The 27,980-nt window shown below is 48.8% G+C and overlaps 1 protein-coding gene across 4 annotated transcripts in view; it reads right to left on the bottom strand.

The window, feature by feature from the left end:
- The window catches only part of LMNTD2 (lamin tail domain containing 2), a 64,560-nt gene that overhangs the window by 17,227 nt on the left and 19,353 nt on the right, over positions 1-27,980 (bottom strand). For all 4 annotated transcript variants that reach the window (XM_039535338.1, XM_039535339.1, XM_039535340.1 and 1 more), the window contains exons 4-8: positions 27,113-27,304; positions 22,090-22,183; positions 20,343-20,522; positions 3,240-3,341; positions 2,687-2,802 (exon numbers count right to left, since the gene is read on the bottom strand). In XM_039535338.1, the coding sequence (XP_039391272.1) occupies positions 2,687-2,802; positions 3,240-3,341; positions 20,343-20,522; positions 22,090-22,183; positions 27,113-27,304 (684 nt within the window). The remainder of the gene's footprint in view (positions 1-2,686; positions 2,803-3,239; positions 3,342-20,342; positions 20,523-22,089; positions 22,184-27,112; positions 27,305-27,980) is intronic.

Below are 27,980 nucleotides of genomic sequence, written 5' to 3'. Positions count from 1 at the left end.
CATGTATGTTCTGGCCAGACCCTGGGGGTAGCATATGGTCTATCAGTAGTATATTTAAAGGTGAGTTGAATTGCAGACTAAAAGCAAACAACTTCAGAATGTTTTACTGGATACTTCAGATAGCTCAGAAATGAGAGGCATTCAATACAGAATAAACTTTAAATGTGCCTTTCTACAAAGTCCACTTCCTGCCTCATAATGCCCCAACATGCAGTGTGCTGGTAACATGCTCACCCCTTACATCTTACTGTTGTTTTGTAAAATAAGGGGTTTTCTTAGAAAAATTATACAGGTGCTCCCCTGGTTACATGAACCCGACTTACGGAAATCCGGACTTACGGAAAAAGTTCTGTAAGTTCCGTACGCTTTTTTTTTTTTGCATAATTGTCGGAGATACGTTCCTGACTTATGCAAAATTCCACTTACACAAGGCGTTCCGGAACACCAAACTAGTTTTCACACAGCTTGAATTCCAGCTTCCTTTTCATTGTTTACCAAGGACCACATTCTGTCTGGAACTCTATCCAGCAAACAGACATCTAGTGGCCGAATAATATAATGTAGATAGACCTGCATTGCAGCGGCTGTCATCTCCAGTGAGTTCTGTGCTTTACATGATAGCATTAGCACAATGCATGCTGGGGCTGGAGTGGGGTAGTCTTAACACAGAAGAACTTGAAAAACAGCAAGTTTTAAGCCCATTTTGTGGTCAGTGCCCCTCATAGACAGTACATAACACTGATGTATCTGGGCTTAAAAATATTGTTTGTAGCAACCCTTTAAATAATGAGTCAAACATCGGTACCTAATCAAATGTATTGCAAAAGCACTTTTTAGCGTGTTAGACAGCTAATAACCAGACAACTATAGAAAAAGGCAGGTCCATTGCGGCTGTGTCAGCTGACAGGAAAACCCAATGGCTTGCTCCACTGCTTGCTGGATTACTCATATAAGGCCTTTTTTCCTCATCTCTAGTTTAGTTTCTCCATAGTATGAATCACTACAAAATACACACACACACACACACACACACACACACACACACACACACACACACACACACACACACACACACACACACACACACACACACACACACACACACACACACCACGGTGCTGTGTTGCCTTGACCAGCTTTCTCAAGGGAAACTGAGTTTATGAGCAATGCCTGGAGGTTGGCTGATGCTTGGGGGAAACTTGCCAGTAAGGAGAGGGACAGACCCCCATACATCAACAATGGAAAACAATGAAGCAACAGACCATAGTAGCTATTGTGGCTATTCATTCTGAGAGAGGCACATCCAGGGGCAGAGTGAGGGTTTCCCTAGACACATGGGACCCCTTGTTAAAAAGGATTGATTACAAGGCGGTAGTTCAGTGTGATGGGGTGGTATGTTCCTTAAGAGTAGTGGGGCCTAATGGTCGGCCCACCCCATCACGTGGCAAGCCTTTAAGAGTTTGAAATGTCTGACTATATATACAAGGACTTGGGAGAGCGGAAGTGGTTCTAGGAGTAAAATGTTTTGGGAGGAAATACCATTACTGTTTCTTTAAGGGCCAGGGGCCTTACAGTGAGGGTGGGGCAAAGCTCCCCTCTCTCCCAGCCGACTGGGGATGAGTTAGGAGAAGGGGAGCAGCGTACATGCTGCCTCTTCCCTGGTAGCAGGGCAGACACCAGGAGACAGCAATAGGGTAAGGCTGGCTGAGAAGCTGGAAGGCTCCTTGAGGAAAAGGGGCCAGCTGAGGGGGAAACTGGCTAATCCACAACTCCGCTTCAGAGGGGAGAACTGGGAACTCCTGCCTAAGGAAGGGCTGAAAAGGAGTAACCCAGAGACAGAACCAGGGAGAGTCCCAGAAACAGACTGCTCGCAGGTGTGGGGAAGCAGAGTCTCCTGAAGGAAGGAGCCAGAGATTGCTGGCAGGGCTGGTCCTAGACCAAATGCTGCTCCAGTCGTGGAGGGTTTTCACCACCTCACCTCCATTTCGGTGCTACCCACACCCACACATACACTTTCACAATTACACAATAAAACAAAGTTCACAATATCACAGCTAGGCTCTCACTTCACTTCACTTAGTTCTTAGTCTCATTGACTGACTGGTGACGCCCCACCCCTTATATACCTACTAGGGCATTAATGCCCATGTCAGTCAGTACACGAAACCTTGGAAAGGGGGTGTGCTCGTTGATTACAAAGGTCTAGCCTTGTTTATAACTTAGGTGAAGAGAAGTGAGGCAGGGCTCACCAGTGGCACCATGCCTGGCTGAAAGGGGCAGCCCATCACACTCGGATAAGGGCATGAGAAGGGGGAGTAAGTGGGGTAGGGTTCCCCAGTGGGGGTGGCGGGTGTGAATCTTGCACTCCCTGTAGCAATCCTGTTTCTTCTGTATGTAGCTCACAGTAACAGTTACAGACTAAACACAGCCCTGCTGTAAATCCATTTGGTCTGTTTCTCTCTCATGCACACCAGTGTAAATCAGGAGTGACTCCAACAATCCCAGTGGAGTTTCACTGGGGTAGAACTGGTGTAAGTGTGAATTTGCCGCATAGCCTTCATTGGGGTGCCCCCGACCCTAATTATGAAGCCACTAGCAGTGCTGCAAACATCAGTATTGTGGGGATTATCTAATAGCCCTATGCTAATGGAGAGCAGGCAGGGAGCAGTCACTGGCTTTGCCGTACCTGGCCTCTGACTCTGCAGAGGACGTGCCGTAGAGGTTGAATTCTGCTTGAACTACTTCTGATAGCTGGGTTCTTCCGTCGTCCTTTTCCATCTCAAGTGTTGCTGGATCTGTATCCTAAAAACCCAGAAGAAGATGGTGAACCTGCCAATCGCTGTCCAGGACTGCAATCTGTGTGCCAGGCGGATCTCTGCCAACTGCTAGCCCCTTTGGTGTCCTCTAGATACAAATGCCACAGCCAAGAATAGTGGCAGAATGTCTGTCGTGTCTGCAGGGTTCCACAGCTGCAGGGTTCCCTATGAGCTTTTGGACACCCCAAAGATCTTGCTCTGCCACGTTCATTGAAAGGGTTGGACAAGGGCCTCACTACCAATGCCAGTCCCAGAAGTGTTTCTCTTCCCCTCCTTGCCCCTCACCAGCTGTTTAATACAATCGCACACCGATGGCACATCAGGCAGTGAAGTGGAGTCTTTTGGCAGAAGGGGCTTCTAGTCCCTGATCTTGCACTTAACCCTGATTCTGCCACCCACCATGGAGTTGTGCACTGGACTGACCTTGAAGAATGAATCCAGGAAGCTCATGTGCTTGGGGATCCTCCGCAGCGCCATGTTACTAGGCTCTGCCGCTATGTTGCTGTTTCCTGTCTCTGACCAAAGCTACGTGGAGAAAAGCAAGCAGCACGTTAACAGAGCCACTCCATCACTTGTGACCTCTTGAGTGATTTGTCCTGTGTGAGAGTGTTATCCGGGTCCTAACTTCGGTCTTCCTTTCTCATCCCCCCTCCCTCTCCATCAGTTGGACTCAGGTGCTGCAGCCCCAATGCAGGGCATGCGCTTTGATCCTCTAGCTCATGGAGTCTCAATATGGGGATCAAAACAGGGACCCCAGTGGCATGTGACCACCCGCCCTTCCTATACTGGTAGATGAGAGGTGGGTCCTGGCTAGATGTAGGAAGAGTCCCAGGGTGGAAGGGGCCTGATATGAAACAAGCTAAAGCAGTGATCCTCAGCCAGCGTCACACCCTCTTTGTGGTCACGCTAAAGCACAATCCATGTTCACTTACTCAGGGGTGAGCATTCAGTTCTGTCCTTAAATAACCTCCCACTCCACCCCCAAATGCCAGTAATGGCCTTAACTTGACTGTGAACTGTCATGTTTATTTCTGTGGTTTTGGGACATTTCTGTAAGTGGCTTTCCCCCACCCCCACAGAGCAGTCTCTGTGCTTTCTCCTGGTTACCCTTGCAGCTGTAGATCTGTCTAGTGGGGGAAGATCATACACTGCACTAAATTCTGGTATTGCTTTTTACCACTGAGGGCCGCTATTTGGGCCAATCAGGTCTGCACTCTGATCTGTAGGGTGGTGGGCGTGTTTATTCACTTGGCATAGAGCCTGGGAGAAGACCCTGAACAGGACTTCTAACCCCACCGTACCAGAGTCAGACTGCCCTCTGTCCTGTGTCGCCGTACTAGCTGGATATTGCCTTTCAGTTTCTTAAACCATGCTTAAGCTGTCACCCGAAGCAGATGTGAAGAAAGAAAATAACATCTCTGAGAATCAAAGGTCTGTCCTGAAAAACACCATGCTGTCTTGTTTTAGACTTGCAGTCTCTGTAATCCGTGCATGGGCTAGTGGTTACAGCAAGGAACGGGGAATCACAACTTTCTCCTTGACTCTGCTACTGTATGTAGAAGAACCCAAAGCAAGTCACCTTCCTTCATTAAGTCTCCAATTCCCTCTCCCTAAAGGACAGTAATGCTTACCTGCCTACCAAGAGTGGGACAAAACTAACTGTCCTGGAAGAGCGTGGAGATCATTGGAGGAAAGGTGCCATATTTGTGCCAAGTAATAGGATGATTTTGTAGCATGCCCACTGGTGCAACTGTGCTGCCACCTAGTGGGGAGGGTGCCTCACAATCAATTCACTCACAGGTGATGAAGTGTCCCTGCTAGTGGAGTCATAAATATTATTACCTGGTGTCAGAAGAAAAATCTGTTGCTTTTGCCAGGCTCCCTTCCCCCAGATAAGTAGTTAATACAGTATCAGATAACGGGAGAAGATGGCAATGAGTCGGTGACAATGCTTAAAAGTTTGCAGTCCTGAAAATCCTTGTCTACGGTACAGGAAATATCCCCTGCTGCCAATGGATGTCAGCAATAAGTGCAGTTGTCCCAGTTTGACTGCAAGAGTAGCCAAGCACACACACCATGTTTTAGCATCGTTTCAGAAACTGGTTTGTGCTTGGCTATACTCGCAGCTGAGTCATGGCCCACACCCTGTTCAGCTGCACCCATGGGTGCAATTATGATAGTGTAAGCAACACCTAAAAGCCACTAGCTCGCAGAGGGGGCTTTGCTGTTTTGGTTGTGTTTGTTCTGAATTCCGCTGGCTCTCTGCTTCTCTTTCACATTTAACTTATTTTTAAATTCCTGCGTCTCCCATTGCTTAACGCCATTCTCCTGCCTCTCCCTCCAGCCCCAGGCTTGGTTTTCCTCTTGAATCTCAAGGACTGAATTCTAAAGAGTCCAGGCCTGTTTATCCCCTTCTCTTAATGGGCTGGGATGCACTCTGCAGCCCCTCAGAGCTGCTGAAGAGCATACCCCTCACTGGTCCTGCAGGTCATCCTGGGTTGCTTCACTCTTTACATACTGGGGATCCATCTGCCTTATTCGTGATTGATTGTAAGGTTTGAAATATAATCTCCCCCCATTAGTTCAGCTCTGGTTCTGCTTATTTCACTGGGGGTCTCTCATGTTTTGACTTCAGAGTCCAAAGGATCTCCCGCTCCTCTCTTGTGTGGCTGCATGAAGATGCCCACAATCAAACAGGGCCATCTGCTTTTCCACCACTTTGTTTGTTTTGCCTAAAGTCACAAAGGCTGATTTTAAAAACAGAAGGAAGCTCAGCCATGTGGGGAGAAATAACATGTGAATTCCATATGCAGCAAAGGCTTATTGAATATCTCCCTCTCGTGGCCAAATAGCATAATGAATGTAGGGGTTGATTCTGCTCCCATTGAAATCAATGGCCAAATTCTTACTAACTTCAATTTTGCAGGATCAGCTCCCTCCTTAGCAGTGACGATTATGGACCTGCTTTCAGCCAGTGTGGGATTCTGACACCTCAGCAATGCTGGATTCATTTTTCGAATTTTATCTATTTTGGCTTTTGTCACTGGCATTATCTAAATTGCTGAGGTGCCCTAATCTGGAATAGTGCATTCAGTCCTGGCCATCCAGCCTCAAAGGATACCGCAAAATTAATTATGGTCAGAGACAGCCGATGAGAAACATGGCAAAACTGCCAAGGAAGCAGAGTTTGTTTGCCTTAGAGAGGAGAGGAGTCAGAAGGACCATGAGACACTGTACAAAGTAATGAACGTTACCGAAAAGGTAGATCAGGAAAGTGTTACAAGAAAGGCAAATAAACAGGAGCAAAGGTACAGGCAATGAAATGGAAAGGTGGCAAATCTGAAACTGCTCAGAGGAAATATTTTTTTCCACACACACTCGCTGCAAGGTTAAGCTGTGGAAGTCACTGTCACAGGATACTGTTGAGGGCTCCAAAAAGGGAGAAGAGGTCTAGATGGCTACCAAGTACACCCTGAGTCACAACACTAAGGATGTTAAACAAACAAGAAACTGGGAGGCTTTCTTGCATCATCTTCTGAAGCAATGGGTACAGGCCCCAGAAGGGGTATCTGCACTTTTGTCTATTGCACATAGACAGACGTGTGTGTATGGTGCTGGCACTAGTGCACTAAAAATTGCTGAATCGATGTTACGGCAGAGGCTTGCGATAGCTACCTTAGCTCGGACCCAGGGTTAGGGTGGGCTTGAGCTCACATGGCTAGCTCGAGCCTCTGCTGGCACCATGACGTCCACATGCTAGCGTGAGCCTCACTCACCCAAGTCTGTCTGCCTGGGCTGCAAGGCTCCCTGCCAGCTGCAGTGTAGCCATACCCAGAGCCTAGACTAGCCGGATGAGCGCTGGTCCGACCCAGTCCGTTAATTCCTAGGATCCTCTGGTCCTGTTCTGGGGCAAAGAGTGTGGATGGTCCCTAGCAGTCCCCTTTGCGGGGTCCTTAGGTCAAACCCACAGGCTTTCAGCAACTTTGTGCCACCAGAGCAGACCCCAGCACCTGCCTCTAAGCCTACAGAGAAGTTTTGTTGACTCAGCACATATCTCCTCCTCTTTTAATGGGTTTTAACTCCTCTTTCCACAGCTCTTCTGAGTCCCCTCTGCATAAGCCAGATTGCCAGATATGAGGGGAGTCACAGCAAAATGTGCCCAGCTCCCCATCTGCCCTTGCTGCCTGAAGTCACGGGCACTGTCTCCAGCAGCCTGTGGGCCGTGTGGCCCAGCTAATCCAGCTCCGCCTTCCGTTCCTCACCTCATGTCTCCGTAACTGCTGACAGAGCCACCCTCAGCTGACCTGCCCCATGCAGAAACCTGCCTTAAAAGGGGGAATGCCTCAGCTGCTCCTTACAAATCTATTTCCAATTGCAGGGGAGGTATTTTGCCGTGATATAAGGGCAGCCCTGGCTGTGACCTGCCCCACACGCACCCCCACACTATCCCCACCCCTGCTGGATGCCTTCTGCCTGAGCTCTGCTCCATAACCACATTACATCAAACCTGAGCCATCCAGGGCACGCAGCGCTGTGATTTTCCCTGGCCTCGGGCCATGCCTAGCTTCCGTCGGCTTCTGGATTAGAGCGGAGCTGCCTACCACATACCATTGCTGTAATGCAATTTGCAGATCCCCCAGCACTGCAGGCTCAAACCTGTTCCAAAGTTCTCGCCCCTCTGCCAAGGTTTCTGTGCCAAATGATGGTTCTAATTCCCGAACAGGAGACACTGTGCTTAGCTCGATTGGCTTTGGAATTTCACACACACATTCCTTATAACAGGGCAGCTGTCCAGGACGGGGCTGAAGGCTGGATTCTAATACCAGTGAAGTCAATGGGAATGTTGCTATTGGCTTCAGTGGGAACCAGCCCAAACTCTAATTTTGTACCTTTCTTATTCTTTTCTGCTCTTGTCTTTTGCCTGTGACTTGCTTTCTCTCTCCACAGCTTATGTGCGTTTTAGCAGACGGTTATCTGCAGGATCCTTGTCTGTTTGGCCCCTATTCACACTGGTATAGAAACTGATAGCTACAATAGTGCTGGCACAAGGCTATTACTAGCAGGGCTCTAGCACACTTTCCCTGACCAGTGTGTGCAAGTGTTGGTGTTTTTATTTTGTCTGAGATCTGTGTTGTAAAACCATGCTGTGGATTACATAGGCTGCATAGTTAAGCACCTTCATTTTCAGTTTAAACTGATCTTTACTGAAAAAATCCTGGGTTCTTCAGTGTTGTTTAGTTTTTTCCAATTTTCACCCTACTTTTGTATCATTCAAATATGTAAAAAATAACTTGTTTTATTAGGAAAATGCAATACGTTGTGTGAGATGTCTGTATTATGATAATACATTAGTCTGTGTGTATATGCAAAGCTGCCCGTTGAAGTAAGGCGATGTATTAGTCTGAGACACACAATAAACAAACAGGCATGCACACAAGCTCTGAGGTGTGTGCGCATCTGAACATACTGATGAATCTCACGCCCACCACGTACACATTTCAAGCTGTTAGCAGATAATGGTTTAAAAATCTGATCCACTAAAATGGGAAGAAAACGAAAATCTCTATCAGAATCTGTTTCAGAACACAAGAAAGTATTCAAAAGTGTTCAAAAAACAGGAGAAAAGGATGAAGTTGAGTATATGTGCTGCAAATGGTGTGACCCAATTATTAAATGTAAATATTTTGGGATGCTAGTTCTAAGGCTACCACAGTAAACTGTTTATTCAAATGAAAAGTTTTATTTGGGCATTAGAGAGATATTGTTTTCTTAAACTCACAGGTGGCATTGTGTTTTTAGTTCTGCAGCAAATTCCATTCATCAAAGCATGGATCTACTGAATACCTTTTTCCCCGTCCACCAAAATAAACCCCAATATTTACCCAGAAAAAGGTTTTTCCACTGATTTTTCACCTGTTTTTGTTGCTGTGGTAATAAACACTGATAAACTCCCAGGAAAAATTAAATGAAAAAAAAAATGAATGGCCCTATGCATAGTTTATGTTTGGCTTGCATGAGTCTCATTAAACAAAAGGAGATCCTATTAAAACTGGGCCTGGAAACTGAATACTGCGAGCCATAACCTTGTTTAAACGTGACTGGCTTGAGCAGTTATTCTCCCAGTGTGCACATGTGTGAGTGTACACATTGTGACAGGCCCAGGCCAGTGGGGTACAGGAGTCTGGTAGAGGGCAAATATACTGGTCACTGGCTGAGTAGTTTTCTGTTCCCTGAGTGACCAGAGCAGGCGCTGTACTAGAGTAATCAGGAAACTGCTAGAACCAATTAAGGCAGACAGGCTGATTAGAACACCTGCAGCCAATCAAGGCAGGCTAATCAGGGCACCTGGGTTTAAAAAGGAGCTCACTTCAGTTTGTGGTGGGAGTGTGAGGAGCTGAGAGTGAGCTGCTGGAGGACTAAGGAGTACAAGTGTTATCAGACACCAGGAGGAAGGTCCTGTGATGAGGATAAAGAAGGTGTTTGGAGGAGGTCATGGGGAAGTAGCCCAGGGAGGTGTAGCTGTCATGCAGCTGTTACAGGAGGCACTCTAGACAGCTGCGATCCACAGGGCCCTGGGCTGGAACCCAGAGTAGAGGGCGGGCCTGGGTTCCCCCCAAACCTCCCAACTCCTGATCAGATACAGGAGGAGTTGACTCAGATTGTGGGTTCCACCAGAGGGGAAGATCACTGAGGTGAGCAAATCTGCCAATAAGCGCAGGACCCACCTAGGTAGAGGAGGAACTTTGTCACAACACATACTTCTATTCAGCTTTAAAAGGCCTGTAATGCTGTACACTCTCTGAGGGCTTGGCTACACTTACAAGTTGCAGCGCTGGTGGAGGCTTTCCAGCCTGCAATTACACCCTGTCCACACTTACAGGGCACAACCAGCGCTGCAACTCCCTGGCTGCAGTGCTGGCTGAAAACCTGGTTGGGTTGGGGTATAAGGAATGCAGCGCTGGTGATCCAGCGCTGCTCATCAGGTGTGGACACTCACCAGCGCTTTAACTGGCCTCCAGGGAATAAGGAGTTATCCCAGAATTCCTGTTCAGCCACTCTGCTCATCAGTTTGCACTCTACTGCACTGGCCTCAGGTGACCCGCCCTTTAAATGCCCCGGGAATTTTAAAAAAAATCCCCTTCCTGTTTGCTGCAGCCAGGTGTGGAGTGCAATCAGTTAATCTTTCCAGGTGACCATGCCTCCACGTGGCAAACGAGCCCCAGCATGGAGCAATGGCGAGTTGCTGGACCTCATTAGTGTTTGGGGGGAGGAAGCTGTGCAGTCCCAGCTGCGCTCCAGCCGTAGGAATTATGATATCTTTGAGCAGGTATCAAGGTCCATGCTGGATAGGGGCCATGATCGGGACGCGCTGCAATGCAGGGTTAAAGTAAAGGAGCTGCGGAGTGCCTATTACAAAGCCCGCGAGGGAAACCGCCGATCCGGCGCTGCCCCCACAACCTGCCGTTTTTACAGGGAGATGGACGTGATACTTGGGGGTGACCCCACTGCCAATCCGAGGACCACGATGGACACTTCTGAGCAGGGTGGGGGACAGGATCAGGAGGAGGAGGAGGAGGAGGAGGAGGCGGTGGCGGGGGGGAGGAAACCGCGAGTGAAGCTACTGGGATGGGGGAAGACACCCCAGAGTCCCAGGAGGCATGCAGCCAGGAGCTCTTTTCAAGCCAGGAGGATGGTAGCCAATCGCAGCAGCCAGCAGTTGCTGAAGGACAAGCAGAGCAGCGGGTTACCGGTAAGCGGCTTTTATTTTCTGGGTGGAAAATTTTTGGGAGAGAAGGGGGGGTTAGGGCTGCATGCATGCCTGCCTAGATGTGGAATAGCCCATTGATGTGGTCTATCACGTCGCGGTAATCGGCTGCAGTAATCTCCTCAAAAGTTTCAGCCAGAGCGTGGGCAATGTGCCTGCACAGGTTTATAGGGAGAGCCATTGTGGTCCTTGTCCCAGTCAGGCTAACGCGTCCGCGCCACTGTGCCGCGAGGGGTGGGGGGACCATTGCAGCACACAGGCAAGCTGCATAGGGGCCAGAGCGGAATCCACATTGCTGTAGAAGACCTTCCCGCTCTTCCCTAGTGACCCGCAGCAGGGAGATATCTTCCAGGAGTAACTCCTGTGGAAAATGTTGGGAGACTGTTTAGTGCAGATCCCCCCTGCAGCTGTTTGCTGTTTGCTGTCCCCAACGCACAGAAAGCCCTGCACAGCCATGAAGCACCCAGTACCCCTCACTCACCATTTCGTGGCTTCTGTTGTGTTATGTGTGTGGGAAAAGTATGCTAAGGTGAGGACTGAAAACTCCTTCAGTGTGTGGGAATTACTGTCTGGATGAGCTAATGAAAACAATGCTACCCTGTTAACTGTTGCCATTTTTGCCTTCCAAAAGTGACCTTGACTGCTGGACTGACCAGATCTACCACTGCACAGAGACTGCAGAATCTGAGGAAAAAGCCCCGAAAGACCAAGGAAGACATGCTGAAAACAGTTATTGATCACTCTGCTAGAGAGAGTAAACAGCTGCAGCAGTGGAGAGAAAGGGAAAGCATGATCCGCCAGAGACATTGGCGGAGAAACGCTGTGGCAAAGAGGAAAAGCACAAACCAGCTGCTAGACATCCTGTCGCGCCAAGCAGACTCTCTCCAGGCTCTCGTAGCCATGCAGGCAGAGCAGTCCCGTGCTGCCCCACAGCCCCCCCGGTCCCAAACTTTTTTTCTCTTCTGCCCCAATGTCAGCTCCAAACCCCCTTCCCCAGCATCCAGGTTCTTACCACCACCAGCTGCCTCCAACACCTGTACGTTCACCAACCAGCCCTGAGAACTACGACCCTTACCCTCTGCACTCAACCCCCATCACCATGCAGTATATGCACCCTGAAGTGCAGCAGCCATTGCACAGCACTGCAGACAGGACATATGCACAATTGTGACTGTACAGTTCACCAACCCACCCCCCTGCCCTTTTAGGTTCCTGAAATGTTGTGTGTCTGTCAATGAAGTTTTTTTCTTTTCAATAAAATAAATCTTGGCTTTGAAAACAGTCTTTATTATTGCAGATAGTGAAAGATACCTTATCCCAGTAAAGAAACAGTCACTGCAAATCATGTTACGGAATAATAGAATCCTAACAGTGTAACCACTGCACTTCACTCCCATGCAAGGCAGCAAACATTACTGTTGGCTTTCAGCCTCAAATTCTTCCCTCAAGGCATCCCTAATCCTTGTAGCCCTGTGCTGGGCCTCTCTAGTAGCCCTGCTCTCTGGCTGTGCATATTCAGCCTCCAGGACTAGAACCTCGGTGGTCCATTCCTGACTGAATGTTTCACCCTTCCCTTCACAAATATTATGGAGGGTACAGCATGTGGATATAACCGCGGGGATGCTGCTTTCCCACAAGTCTAGCTTACCATACAAGGACCTCCAGCGGGCTTTTAAACGCCCAAAAGCACACTCCACAGTCATTCGGCACCGGCTCAGCCTGTAGTTGAACCGGTCCTTGCTCCTGTCAAGCTTCCCTGTTTAGGGTTTCATGAGCCAAGGCAGTAACGGGTAAGCGGGGTCTCCAAGGATCACAATGGGCATTTCGACGTCCCCTACTGTGATCTTCCTGTCTGGGAAATAAGTCCCTGCCTGCATCTTCCTGAACAGGCCACTGGTCCGAAAGATGCATGCATCATGCACCTTTCCAGGCCAGCCTGTGTAAATGTCAATGAAACGCCCACAGTGATCCACAAGTGCCTGGAGAACCATAGAGAAATACCCCTTCCGATTAACGTACTCTGATGCCAGGTGGGGGGGTGCCAGAATAGGAATATGCGTCCCATCTATCGCCCCTCCACAGTTAGGGAAACCCATTTGTGCAAAGCCATCCACAATGTCCTGCACGTTCCCCAGAGTCACGGTCCTTCTTAGCAGGATGCGATTAATTGCCCTGCAAACTTGCATCAACACGATTCCAACGGTCGACTTTCCCACTCCAAACTGGTTCCCGACCGACCGGTAGCTGTCTGGAGTTGCCAGCTTCCAGATTGCAATAGCCACCCGCTTTTCCACCGTCAGGGAAGCTCTCAATCTTGTGTCCTTGCGCTGCAGGGTGGGGGCTAGCTCAGCACACAGTCCCATGAAAATGGCTTTTCTCATACGAAAGTTCTGCAGCCACTGCTCCCCCCTTCCCCGCGTCTTCCGGTTGTGCTCCCGCCCAGCGGCGCAGCTGCGGCCGTCCGCGGTCCGTGGGCGGCTCGGGACCTGGCGCGCGGCATGGCGCTCCGAGAGCCAAAAATGCCGCCGCCCAGGATGGGGCCAGCGGGGAAAGAGAGACCCGCTGGGGGGGGGGGAGGGCGGCGCAGCGCTCCGCGCTGCTTGGGGCAGCCTACTTTGTAGAGCCGCCCCTGACTGCTCCTCATCCCAGACTTCCATGACGATGTGATCCCACCACTCAGTGCTTGTTTCCCAAGCCCAAAAGCGGCGTTCCACGGTGCTGAGCATTTCCGTGAATGCCACAAGCACTGTAGTGTCACACGTGGCAGGCGACTCGATATCATCGTCAGACTCCTCACTGTCACTTTGGAGCTGAAGGAATAGCTCAACTGCCAAACGTGTTGTGCTGGCGACACTCATCAGCACAGTCCTCAGCAGCTCAGGCTCCATTTCCCACAGAAATCACGATTCACAGACAAAGAGTAAAAAACAGAAAGAGACTCACAATGGCGCCAAACGTGGCCGGAAAGACTGTGAATGCTGGGATGTGAAGCAATGCACCACGGGGCGTTGGCACAGGAAGCGGAATGACCCACACACTTCCTTCCCCTTCCCACAATACTCAGCGCCAAAATGGGACGAGGTGCTCTGTGGGATAGCTGCCCACAATGCACCTCTCAATACAGCGCTGGAAAGTGCTGAAAGTGTGGCCACACTGCAGCGCTGGTAGCTGTCAGTGTGGCCACACTCCAGCGCTGGCCCTACACAGCTGCATGACCAGCGCTGTAACTCCCAGCGCTGCAACTTGTAAGTGTAGCCAAGCCCTGAGAAATTCCATTCTGAATAGTCAACATTCTTGTGTTTCCCATGATTGTGTCTGTTAAAATATACACGTGAGAAGGTGGGTGTGAGGCAGGGGCAGAGGGAAGAGAGGGAGCAACAGGGAGAGAAGAAGAGAAACTGCAAAGGAAAACAAACTGTTTCCCTATGGGACAGGTATTTATGCACATCCAGTCTTATATTAAAAAACCAAGTATGTTCTGTGTGGAGGTGGAGGTGGGGGGATTTAAAAGCAAATCCCCATCAGATGCGCTTCAGGTAGTGATTTAATACATTAAATAATTTAATTTAAAATTAAGAGTGTCACAGTTCACTTGCAAGTTACAAAATGGAGTTCTGCACTAAAGAGACATTTTTATGCACAGTCGTGACTCCAGCTAATAAGAAATCCCTCCCTCCCCTCTCTCTAGTTGCTCCTCTCTAAGATACCTGAGCATGTCTGTGAATGAATTTATCCCACCTCTCCCCTGTGAAGTAGGGAAGTATCATTAGCCCCATTTCACAGATGGGTAAACTGAGGCACACAGCTTGAGCAACTTGCCCAAGGTCACACAGTATGTCTGAGGCACAGTCTGGAATTCGGCACTTATCTGATGAGTCCTAGGGCTAGTGCTTCCCACGAGACCATCTAGATATGTGCTAGTTATCCTTAGCAGCAGCCCTACAGCAAGGAGGCCTCTTGATCATTGACTGCTCTTCTGGTCCTCAGTGTCCAGACCTTGCCATGTTAACCATGGCAGCTTAGTGAGGCCCTTGGCCAGAAGGTAGTAGACTGGGCACCCTTTCTAGCCATGTACCATTAGGATTATACTGAATATTTCTGTAGCCTGTCCCATCCCAGTGATACCTGACATCCTTTCAGGTCTATACCGGCGTCACTGTCGAACCTTACTGAGTTCGGGGTGTCTAGCTGCTCACATTACATGAGGGAATTCAGTTGGAATCCTGTTGTAGGAAGACACTTTCAGCCTGAACCTTGGAGGTGCTGATCTCCAAGCAGGCAGACTGGCGTGCTGCTATTGTTTTTTGTAAGTCCACAGCAAGAGGCAAGGATCTGGGTTTGAACTAGAGGGCGAGCTGCAACTGTTCCATGACTATGAACCTATAGCTGGCGAAGTCAGTAGGAGTCTTTCCATTGACATCATGGGCTTTGGATCAGGCCCTCAACTGGTGAATAAGAATCATAGAATATCAGCGTTGGATGGGACCTCAGGAAGTCATAAGATCCAACCCCCTGCTCAAAGTAGAACCAATCCCCAACTAAATCATCCCAGCCAGGGCTTTGTCAAGCCTGACCTTAAAAACCTCTAAGGCAAGAGATTCCGCCACCTCCCTAGGTAACCCGTTCCAGTGCTTCACCACCTCCTAGTGAAAAAGTTTTTCCTAATATATAACCTAAACCTCCCCCACTTCAACTTGAGACCATTACTCCTTGTTCTGTCATCTGGTACCACTGAGAACAGTCTAGATCTATCCTCTTTGGAACCCCCTTTCAAGTAGTTGAAAGCAGCTATCAAATCTCCCCCTCATTCGTCTCTTCTGCAGACTAAACAATCCCAGTTCCCTCAGCCTCTCCTTAACACGGCGACCATGCAAAGAACAAATTCTGATCTAATAGCGCCCCCAGCGATGCTGCCAACCTGTGACAAATGAGATTTTAAAAGGATGCTGCTGAGTTACAAATCTTAGATTTTTAGGGGTGGAAGAAAGCAAATTTCTTTCCCTGGGTTACTAATGTAGGTTATTAGACTTGGAAAAAAATTAAAAATCAAACTCAATAACTGACTTATTACCTGTTACACCATTTCCTTTTCTTTACTCAGACTAGAGAATGAAAATGGACTAGTCATTTCCCCTTCTTAGTTCTCATTCACCAGCCCAGTGCTGTTGTGTTTGGGTTGCAAACAATGCTGGGTAGGTTTAAATGTAAACACAAATCTTTTAATTAGATTAATGGCATTGAGAAATAAAGCTTGGGAAACCATCACCGTGGAAAAAATGACAGATTGTTTTATACTGGGATCAAGCAGATCTTAGTGTACGGCCACTGTGTTTTTACTTTTGAACAAAATAAATACAGACAACAATAAGAGGCTCACCAAACACAAATGGGCCTTTTAAACTTGACAAATATAGAGGGGGAAAGCAGATGAGGAACAGGTCAAGTGATTCCTATATGAAGGGATATACATAGCAGTTGATTATAACTTACATGTGATTTACATAGGGAAAATAGCAGAAGAAGGGAACGCTTCCAGAACGTCTCCTACATGGAAGGCAGAACAACTATTTACATTTGGACACTATGTGCAGCGGTGGGTAACTAAACTTATTTGTTTTGTCAATGTCTAGAGGTCTAAGTGCCTCTTGTGTGGATTTTTGTTAAAGGTTAAATAAGGTGGAATTAGGAGGCGAGAGATACATGGAAACAGTTATGATTAAGATTGATTGTACTGGTGCAGAAGCATGAATGTGTTAGGTAAGGTTAATCAGGATAAACATCTACATAATTTGATATTGTTTTTCAGTATGTTAATGAAAAATGTGTTTTTAAATAAGCTTTTCATTAGAATTGGGGCAGGGCCATTTCTATGCCTGTTCGATCTTGCAAAGCCTCTTTATTATCGTAAAAGCAGCAAAGAGTCCTGTGGCACCTTATAGACTAGCAGACGTTTTGGAGCATGAGCTTTCGTGGGTGAATACCCACTTCGTCGGATGCATGTAGTGGAAATTTCCAGGTTACACCTGCCCCTGGAAATTTCCACTACATGCATCTGACGAAGTGGGTATTCACCCACGAAAGCCCATGCTCCAAAACATCTGCTAGTCTATAAGGTGCCACAGGACTCTGCTGCTTTTACAGATCCAGACTAACACGGCTACCCCTCTGATACTTTATTATCGTAGTGCGTAAAGGCCCCAGCTGAAAGCGGGACCCCATTGTGCTTGGTGCTGTATGAACACATACTAAGACCCAGCCCCTGAAGTGTGTACACTCTTCATTAGATAAGACAGACAAAGGGAGCATTATTATCTCCATTCAACAGATGAGGAACTGAGGCACAGAGAGACTAAGTGATGCAGCCATAGTCGCATAAGATGTCGGTGGCAGGGCCAGAAGTTGAATGCACAGCTCCTGAATCCCAGACCAGTCAACACCCTGAACCACAAGACCATCCTTCTTCACCAAAAAGACCCAAATTTGTGGGACTAAACTACCAGATTGTAGTAATAAGACCTGTAAAGAGATACTGACTTCAAAATTCCTTCAGCCGAAGGGTGAGAGATGTTAAAAATTGTTAGCCCAAATGAGCGAGTCTCTCTCAAGAGGCCTGATCAAACACCCACTAACGTCCATGAACAGCCTCCTCTTGCCTTCTGTAACCTTTGGATCTCAAGCACTAACGGAGTGAGACTTGGCACGTCTCCTGCATTCTTAGAGTTCTTTCTAAGCCACAAGGTGCAACCTAAAGCTGTGCACCCACTCCCTCCAGCTGTGTGGCAGACTCTGAATGTATGGCACAGAAACTTCCGTAAGGCCTCTCCACTCGCTCTTTCTTGATAGATCCATTTCTCCTGGAATATTTATACTGGCTCCTAGCCACATTTAACCCCATTCTAATTGGCCTATAACCAGAGCTGCAAAACTTGACTCTGGGCTCAGATTTTGAAATCTCCAAAATCTGTGGGTGTTTGAATCTGGGCTTCCGGTTCAGGCCTAGCTTTTCTGTCTGTCACATGCAAAATGCTTGGGCACTGAATATGGTTGTATAAAGAGGGTGCAATAGAAGAATATCCATGGTGATACATGTTCCTTCTCCTCTCCCGCTCCGCTCTCCTTGAATTAGCCACTTGGTTTCACTGCTCCTCTGGCTTTATGTACTGATGATAATAAAGTAATTGCTTGTGACAGGCGCTGTTCTTCCCTGATTCAGCCATACACCTTTCCTAACCTTTTCTGCTAAGCTCCCAGAGTGCAGCCGCACAGGCCTCCCCCTGAGGCTCAAGTGACTGCCATCTCTGTCTGAGGGACACCGCTTCAGCTTAGAGCATTTCTCTTTTCCCAGAGAGGCTTTCACAGCTGATCGCCACTCAGCGTCCCCAGGGAGGCAGGAAGGGACTATAAGGGTAAATAAAGAGGTCTTCTCAAATCTGCCCCCTACTCCAGGCAAGCCACCTTCTTCATTTAGACCTGGCTGGCTCACAGGAGGGGTGGGTGGCTCTTCGTTCCCATCCTAATTCTCATTGCTTGTTGGGGCAGGGAATAAAGAGCTTCAGACTCCCTGTAGTGTGTACCATGGCCTGTTACTGGACAGGATCGGTCAGGCCAGCCCCAGAGCGTATCGCTTTGCAAAGGTCTCGCCCTCTGTTGCCTAGGGCCTTGCAAAGAGGAGATGTCACTGCCACTTGAGCTCTGAGCAGTAGGCACAGTGCATGTCGTGGATGAATCTGCTGGATCTTTACTGCTTACCTTCCCCCTGCCCAAACTCAGCAACATACTTAAGCACGGGCCTACCTTTAAGCACATGGAGAGTCCCACTGAAATCAAAGCTTGAAGTTAGGCCCGTGTTTAAATATCTTATTGAGGCTACGTCTACACTACCTGCCGCGCGGGCGCGTGCGATCGGGAGGGATCGATATATCGCGGCATCATCTAGCGTCTATATATATCATCTATCGCCGATTTCTATCGATTCCCGCTCATTCGACCGCGCCGGCGGTGTGGGGGGCGCGGGGGAGAGGAGCCCCGGCGATCGAGGCGGTGAGGTGAGGGAAGTTTATCGATATAGATACTACTTCAGCCACGCTATTATTTCAGCTGAAGTTGCGTATCTTATATCGATTTTTCCCCTTAGTGTAGACCAGCCCTGAGTCAGGGCGTGAATGAGCTGTGGGGGAAAGGATCTGTTCAGTGCCCAGCCAGTGGAGGGCTCCGTAATCCCAGGTACAGGAAAAGGAAGCAAGATCCAGAAATATCAGGGGATGAGTGGCAGTTTGGAGCCAGAGGTTGTGTGGGAGCAGGGAGTGTCGCCAGCTGAGGCTGCTTGCTTAGTATCACTTGTTTAGCATTGGCACGGTGCAATGCACCCAATAGTTGCGGTCCCTGCCTGTAAGAGCTTGCAATGCGAAGGAAAGCCGTGCAGAGGACAGAAAGCACTGGGAGAACCAGCAATGACTGTCCTTCTGGTGTGACTTCGGTTTTAGCCACCCAGGGTGACCAAATGACCCGATTCTATAGAGACAGTCCCGATTTTTGGAGCTTTTTCTTACATTACACCTATTACCCCCCACCCCGGCCTGATTTTTCACACTTGCTATCTGGTCACCCTATAGTCACCTCTCTCCTCCTTCAGTGTCTTGCGAGCCCCATGTCAGCAGGGAGGGGAGCACCGAGGGCACTGGCATGGCAGATCGCTTGGGCAGGGCAGTGAATCGTGTCGGTTCTGGGAATGGCCTAGCTGTTTGTGGGTCAGAAAAGCAGCAGGGCATTTCTTGTTTTTATGCTACAGAAAGGTGGCTGGGAAGAGAATCTGTGGAGAACGGTTCTTGGGTGGAGGAATCTGCAGGGAAGTGACCAAGCACCAGCTGGAGGACTGGAACACCCAGCTTCTAATGAATTACAGCATGGGAGTGACATGGACTCAGATCTCTGGCCGGCCAGTCTGCATGCGAGCCTCCCCCAGCAAGGGCAGAGCGACTTCAGAGAGCGCCACAGAGGCGAGGCAGCACACAAGGGGGCAGCCACTGAGCCCGGCTCCTTCTGGTGCTGTCTCCTGGAAACGGGGTAGCTCTACAGTGAGGGTGGCTCACACTGACAGCAAGGAGCAGGGTGAGGCTTGCAACCCCTCCCCCGGACTGTGCTATTTCTTTGCCTCTACCCCTGCACCACAGGCACCCCCCTTTGTACACCATGGCCCTGACCCTGCCGGGAATGGAGGTGGCAGGGGTCACCATCAGGCTTCTGGGAAGGGACCCTGTGCACTTCCCAGGCCATCCCTCCCTGTCTCTAAGGCTCCACCCAAGAGGAGGGATGAGTAGCCCCCATCCCAGCTGGGGGCAATGTGCTCAAGGCCCTGAGGGATGGCAAAGAGTTTGCAGGGAGATCAGGGTGGTGGGTGACTAGAATCGGGGCCCAGGCGTGTGTGGATGGGGACAGCGTGGGGGGAAGAGGGGAGAGCTCGTAGGATAGTGGCCACCCCTTTGCAGAGTGGGTGGGGTTTCTGTCTCTGGGGTGATGTGTGTGTTCATTTTGAGAGGATGCTTTGACAGTGCCAGTATCCTTGTCTCCCTGCTGACTGGGCTGGTAAGTCATGGACCGGTGGATTTGTCTGTAGAGCAGGAAATTTAATCTCATTCTAGTCCTGATGCCTGGAGACTGCAGCCTTCATCTCTGACCCTTAGTGTCTTTCCGTCCCCCCTCCTCCCCTTTCTCCCTCCGTTTCTTTTTACTTGCTCTCAGCTCTCTAAAGCTTTAGTTCCTACCTCGAAACTCTCCATTTCTGGCATATCATCCTGCTTCACACTGGCCTTTGTTCCCTGTGGCTCTCGGAGGCCTTGGGCGGGTCTCCCAGGCTGTGCCTTCTCCAGCCTCATGATCTCTTTGTACAGATGCTGCACCAACAGCTCTGATTTGCAGAGTTTCTCCTTCAAAAGCTGCATCTCCTTTTAAAAAAGGAAAACTGTAAATGCCAAAGCCAACCACTTGGGGCCATATTCCCTGCTGGCAGCGCCCCCAGCAGCCCTAGTTCCAGCTCCTATGTGACTCTCATTTTTAATCATGGGACACTTCACTCCCGCACCATCAATATCTGCATCATTTCCCAGCTGTTGGAATGAGCCTGGATGGTGATGGTCAAATTGGCCTCAGGCCTGTAATGACACCCCGCCCCCACGTTGGGCTGTCAGCAGGGGTTGAACCCGCTACCTCTAAAGCCCCAGCCACTACCACAAACACACTCTCCTGTAAGCGGCAAGCTACAGCTCACCCAGAAGGAGAAAAGAGATGGACAAGGGGTTTGGCCAATGAAAGGTCAGTCCCAAAAGACACAGTCTGTGTCCCACATGTAGCCTGATGGATGGATGGATGTATTAATTACTGACTAATCTCTTAGACTGCAGCAGTGTGCTCCTAGGGTCTCTTAATGCTAATAATATTCCTGATGATGGAGCCCTCAGGAGACTGAATCTTTAACCAGTGCAGTCTAAGAGGTTAGTCAGTAATCAGTACGCCCATCCATCAGTTCATACTAGCCAGGCTGCAGGTAAGACCCCCCGCATCCCACTCACCTGAGGGTCTTGGACTACACTGAACATCCAGGGCACAGCTCCCTACATATTTTCGTACGTTCAGTCTATGATAGCTGTGATGGCCTCAGTGCAGAGCATTGCATGGGCCCTATTGTTAACCATGACAGCAGCTACCTACACTGGACAGTCAGTGCACTGACGTGGTTGTTGTTTAAATGTACATGTGTGGATGAGCCAGTTTCTGCTAGACTGACTCTAAATTTGTTTGTAGTTCTTATCGGTGAATATTGGCCTGTCAGCCGCTCAGCAGTCTGCAGATGTGGCATGGATGTCATTGGACTCATTTTGCCCATCAATGCCCACGTCTGCCTCTTTCAGAACTGATCTCTCTGTCCTTCTTTATAAAACAATGGTATAGGGTGTGTCTGCATGCTACTTAGGCCTGGCCTACACTTAAAACTTAGCTCAACACCTATTTACGTTGCTCAGGGGTTTGAAAAATTCAGATGTTGTTGATCTGACCTAAGCCCCAATGTAGACAGCTCTAGGCTAACAGAAGAATTCTTCCGTCAACCTAACTGCGAGGTGGATTTACTACAGAGACAGAAGAACCCCTCCCTTGCTGTAGTAAGTGTCTACACTGCAGCGGCATGGTTGCTGTGCTGCAGCTGTGCCACTGTAGTGTTTCTAGACATAGCTTTAGAGAATGACAGGCGATTTTGTTCTGTTATCCAGCTCCACGGTTCTTTCACTACCTCTATTGCTTGTGGGGTGCCCAAGCCCTGGCTAGCCTGGTCTGTCAGGGTATGTCTACACTGCAAAAAAAATGCCGGTGGCACCAAGTCTTAGAGCCTGCCTGGGTCAACTGACTGGTCTCGCGGGGCTTGGAGTGCCGGGCTAAAAATAGCAGTGTAGAAGTTCCTGCTCCGGGTGGAGTCCAGGGTCTGAGATCCTCCCCGCTTGCTGGGTTTCAGTGACTTACCCTCATATGGAGCTCCTTTTCAGCCTGCAATTCAGAGCTCAGTCTGTCGATTTCCTTTTGGAGATGCTCTGGCTGGTCTCTTTTGGTTTGGTACCTACAGAAACCCACAAGATCATTACACTTCTCTTTCCAATTCCAAACCATGTTCAGAGCTATCTCAATACAATAGACATGTTTCAGACATTTTAGAGACAACCACTGTGCTTGGTGCCTTATAAATGCCTAGACAGACGGCTAACCCTAATTTCCAGTGTTTCCTTGTGTGTGTGTTTCTGCTTCCTTATAGCCTGAGGATGAATGAAATCAGGTCACAGGAATTACCACCATTGTCTCCTTTTGAATTTCTTTCCATCCCCTGGGTAAGACTGGATAGGGACTCCCTTTCGAATTCATCAACATTGCTCATAGGGTCGTACTATGATTTTTACATCAGCAATATAGAATCATAGAATCTCAGGGTTGGAAGGGACCTCAGGAGGTCATCTAGTTCAACCCCCTGCTCAAACCAGGACCAATCCCCAACTAAATACCATCTCTGAAAGATTTTTGCCCCAGATCCCTAAATGGCCCCCTCAAGGATTGAACTCACATCCCTGGGTTTAGCAGGCCAATGCTCAAACCACTGAGCATGATCATCTAGTCTGAGCTCCTGCACATTGCAGGCCACTGAACCTCACCCACCCATTCCATCATTATGTTCATTACGCTCCTGAGCCCCTTGCAGCTTCCACATCCTCTTCCACTCCTAGCCGTAAAGCAGTTTGCACAAATTGTATGTGAACTTTTCCTGATGGGGGTGGAATCACTGGGGACTGAAGCCCCCCTCCCTCCAAACTAGTTTTGTGACACATTAACCAAGTTATACCAAGCCAGTTTAAATGCCTGGTGTCCTTATCTTGCAAACTCTGGAGCAATAACAGAAGCTCAGGAGGCTCCAGTATAAAAAGGCCACCCAGAAAGGTAGGAGCAAGAATCCTTTAAAGTTACGTACCTGAGGCAACTTGTGTGCTGAGGCTGAGGCAGATAGTCTGTCTCTGATTATTAATATACTGGATTCAGGGGGAGTTTTATTATAGTTCTGCTACTGTTGATTGTTTTAGGGAAACACCCATTTTCTTTTCAACTTTTCCCCATTTAAAACATTGCATTGCAGCAGGAGGAGGAGTGATATAGCACAGTGGTTCTCAACCGGAGTATGCGTACCCCTGGGGTTCACAGAGGTCTTCTGGGGGTACATCAACTCATCTTGATATTTCCCTAGTTTTACAGGAGGCTACATAAAAAGCACTAGTGAGGCCAGTACAAACTAAAAGTTCATACAAACAAAATGAGAAAGTATGCCATTTTTCAGTTCTAGTGTGCTTGGACACTTGTATTTTTATGTTGGATTTTGTAAGCTAGTCGTTTTTAAGTGAGGTAAAACTTGGGGTATGCCAGACAAATCAGACTCCTGAAAGGGGTGCAGTAGTTTGGAAAGGTTGAGAACTACCTCAGTGGTAGAGCATTTAACTGCAGATCAAGGGGGCCCCCAGCTCCAAATCCAGATGCCCTCTCAAAGCAAGATGAGTGATCATGGAGAGGCTATGCACTCTGACTGGCTCTTGTACCCCCCTCCCTCCCTCCCATTCTGAGCACACAGGCTCTGGACCTCCAGTCCGTGTTATGCAAGTAACTACTATGCAGTTAACTGGAGCCTCAACACATGCAGTCAGATGGGGCCAGATCAGGGCTGGTGATTAGCAGTTAAGTGATAGGCTCTTACTTGCCCTGAGTACAGACAGTGTCGCTGGTGGCCCAGGAAGCTGAGGTGGAAGGGCTGCCTGTGAGCTCTCTGATCAGGTACCAGGAAGCTTGCCATGTTAACAGGAGATGAAACCTGAGTACTGTCTCCTTTGGGAAGGCTGGGAGCCACATAGGGCTTCTGCCCTGTGCTGGTTCTGACTTGTGTCTTCTTGACATCACTTCTGATGTGTTGATGTCACGACTGGTCAGACAGCTTGCCTTTCCGACGGGAACATTGCTCCCAGGCAGGATGTGCTCACTCTTGGCTTTGAGTGCAGCGCGCATGTGATTCAACACGGGTTTTTCTGTGGTATGTTCTTTAAATGCAGGAAACCCAGAGTTGTCAGCGGAGCGGGAGGAAACCGAAAGGATCTGAGGAGTCAAGTCAGCATTTGGAAGCCAAGCCAAAACCACAAGTGTGTGTGTGTGTGTTGCAGCCGCAAGCATCCCTCTGAGGAAATACTCTGGCAACACAGACCACCACAGTGCCAGCTATGATCCAAGAATGAAAAGGCGAGTGGCCGTACATCAGCTTGAGGTTCAGTCAGCAGGACCCCAGTCAGGTCCAGCTCAGACTTTGCCAACTCCAGGGGCTGAGCTGGAATGCACAAAGGACTCACCAAATATGCTTCAAAGAGGGAAGCTCTTTGCAGGCTCTTGTCTCCCGCTGGGTCCTAAAACCAGACAGGTAAACTCTGGCTTACAGATCATTGTAATAACACAGCAAACAGTAGCAGAAAGGCTGTGCTAATCTCCCTCCCTTCCGTTTCTTTTGCAGGCACCAGAGGCTCAGTTCAACTTTCCCCATGCAGTCATTTACATATGTGCAGAGTCCGTGCAAAGTGGGTAGAAAAGCAGGAGCAAATCTGAATGGTAACACTGCACACCCGCTCAGGGCAGGTGTCAATGACTACACAAGGTGCAAGGCAGGGGAGGATTACGACTAAGGGGCTTTACAAAGGTGAAGCTGACCCTAAATGTTCCTTGTTCTGTCGAGGTGTTTGTATTGTGCTCATCCCTGCAGTGTCTGAGCACCTGATGATGTGGCTCCAGCTGAAAAGCAGCCCCAGAGCGTGAGAACTATACCCACAACCATCACTTGTCAGCACTACTTCAGGCAAACAGGAACACATGTGACTTATGTCAAAGGCCATTTTATAACGCAGAGCAGCTCATGCAGCTCTGTGATTAAGTTGAACCCTGGACACTCCTGCAAGAATTTTTCTGGGATGAGCCGTGATCTAAGGGCAGCAGTGACTGTAATACGATCATTGCTCCTTGCTCACTGCGGTATGGTCATTGCTCCCCTGGCCTATCCAGAATGATCCCATATGCCCTGCTCTGGAGCCCCAAGTGATTTAGGATATATAAGGCCAGACCCGCAGCTGATGTAAATTGTCATAGCTTCCTTGAGTTCAGTGGAGCTAGGACTATGTACACCGGCTGAGGAGGTGGCGCATATAGCTGTGTCCTATAATGTATCCAAACGGGTTCCTAGGCTACAGGGAGGATGGGATTTTTTAATAGGCATGGTAGCTATTCTCTGCCACATACAGTTTATTCATGTTCTGGATCACGGAGCTTGAATGGCTGTTTATATTTCCACTGCCTCCCTTTCAGAAGGAGCGCAGCCTTGTTTGCACGGTGATTCATAGGCAGAGCCGTGATGTAGCATGCTCCCTTCCATGCCCTGAGCTCACCGGATTTCCCGGTGGCACGAACTTTGCGCCAGAGAGCAGGCTTTCAAATCAGTGGCACCGGCAGGAGCGGGATCCTCTTTTCTGTGGTTTCCTGGAAATCTTTCATCTTCCCATCGCAGGCTGCACCAAAACCAAAGTTCCATTTTGTGTTTGTCTTGCAGAGAAATCTCAGAGCTGCCTGGCTTTTTTCCCCTAGGGATAGTGTCTAGTTGAGCAAACAGCCTTTGCTTTTTCTCTAGTCTTGTTTTGGGCTGGTGCTATATGCAGTTCTTTTCCGCAGTCACATCACTTTCTTTCACTCTGCTCTATTTCCCAGTGAGACAATTCTTGGCTAGACTCTTGGGCGTTAAAGGCCAGACTTTCAAAAGTGCTCAGCACCCAAAATGAGGAGCAGATTGTCAAAAGGGCTCAGCACCGAGGGCAAGCAATGGGAGATGCTGGGTGCTGAGCTCTTTTGAAAATTGGACCTCAATTATGGGTGCTGACGTCCTGGAAATCTGTCCCCACCAGCCTGCTCCTGCTTCCATTGACTAAGCAAATTGACACCTTGATGCACATTAAGTTTGCAGAGTCTCGCATCCATCTGACAGCTGGATTTGCTTCAAGGGTTTGATTTTCAGAGCTGCCGAGCAGCTATGGCTCTGCTTGGCTTCAGTGGGAGGTGTGGGTGCTCAACACCTCTGAAAATCAGTGCCTGGGTGTATGTATTCTGCACGTGAGCCGAAGGCAGCTGCTGTATTTGGGGAGCCAAGAGGAGCTGGGCTAAGCTTTCTCACCCTCACTAGAAGAGACGCTCTGTCTATGTTAGAGTGAAGTAGCTAGTCCAGGGGTTGCTGAGTCATCATCTATTAAGGCTGTAGGGCCTGAAATCTGGAGTTGCCATGGAAGTAATCTGACAAATATTTGACAAATATGCATGATCTCATTTGCAAAAATTCTCCGTTCGCCTCCCTCCTTCCCCAAAGATTTGCTCCCTTCAGTTCTCCCCTGTGCTGCTCTCTTTGACCCCCTTCCCTCATTTCTGCTTTCTCCTGGCCCCCTGCAATCTCTGGCAGCCCTCTCTATCACTCATGTTTCCTTATACACTCTCCACCCTACAGTGTGCTCCCTGATTCTAGAGACCAGGCCTAGAGCGTGAGCCCCAAGCCCCCCAACCCACCCATGGCCATTGTAAATCAGGGCCCAAAAATTCATGAGATTCGCTTAAAAATCACGAGAGTGTAAAATAACACCAATACGTTCTGAGGCAGGCGTCCTGTGGCAGAAGTAGCCTGTGCTCATGCATTAAAGGTTGCAGTCTAACGCATGCACACACAAGGGGGGTGTATCCTAACTTTTGAGTGCTGGCTTTGCAACCTTAATAGTGTTGTTTGCCTGTAGTTTTTATGGGGGCGATGTGGATATATAATGGTGAGATGGGCTTTTTCACCCAGGCAGATTCCCCTCCTTTTGCCAGGTTTTGTGTTGTCACTCAGTGGGACTTTGTCACGTTTCGCACCACACCAGTGTCTGACCTCAACCCCTTCTTTTCTGCTGCTCACCTGGTGGGGGTTGCACTCACTCTCTGCCTCATGCTCACTAGCTCCTGCAAAATGAAGGAGAGCCGGGCTGCTGGCTCCTTCTGAGCGGCGCATCTCAGCCCCTTGATTTCCAGGTCCCTCTGATGCAGCAGCAAGCGCAGGACATGGGTGTCATCCGTCTTCTGCAGGACCTTTGGCTGCACAGGCGGGGCTCTGCAATGGAACCAAAGGATATATATTCCATTAAAATGATAACAATCCAAACCCTTGCTCAGATCACGGGGAGGTTCAAATGTTCTGTGCACCTCTAGAGTACGTGCCACTTACTCAAGTGGCTCCTTAAGGATTTAGGAGTCTTAACTTTAGTCATCTGGTTTTGAAAAGCTTGGCCATGGTACTTTTCATGCATTTATGAATTGAACAACGGATGGGATGGGTAAGTATTATCACCCAGTTTTATAGAGGATGAAATGAGCACAGAGAGGTGAAGTGACAAGTCCAAGGTCACACAGTAAGTCAGTGGCAGAGCAGGAAATAGACTGCAAGTTCCCTTCAGTCTGGTCCTTTATCAGCATCTGAGTGAAATCTCTGGATGAAGGATCAGAGGGCTGGATTCTATATTTCATTATAGTCCATGGGCCAGGGTGTAAATTCAGGACTGTATACACTCCACGGTGCACAGTGGCATGCATGCCCACAGGTGTCAGTAGGAACTTTGCACAGTGATCAAGCAGAGAATATGGCCTCAGTGTAGTAACTAAACCATTAGTGATTATTTATCATTTGTTTAGTGCCTTATCATCCCATTCATCACTGAATGAGACAATCTGCTCCCACTGCTACTTCTGTTCTTGTGTCTCTTCCTTCCCCATCCTCCTCTTTCTGTTTA

The sequence above is a fragment of the Mauremys reevesii genome, linkage group 4, assembly GCF_016161935.1.
Source record: "Mauremys reevesii isolate NIE-2019 linkage group 4, ASM1616193v1, whole genome shotgun sequence".
Classification (NCBI taxonomy): domain Eukaryota; kingdom Metazoa; phylum Chordata; order Testudines; family Geoemydidae; genus Mauremys; species Mauremys reevesii.
Note: the sequence above shows the minus strand (reverse complement) of the source record. Positions and strands in the feature narration are given on the sequence as shown.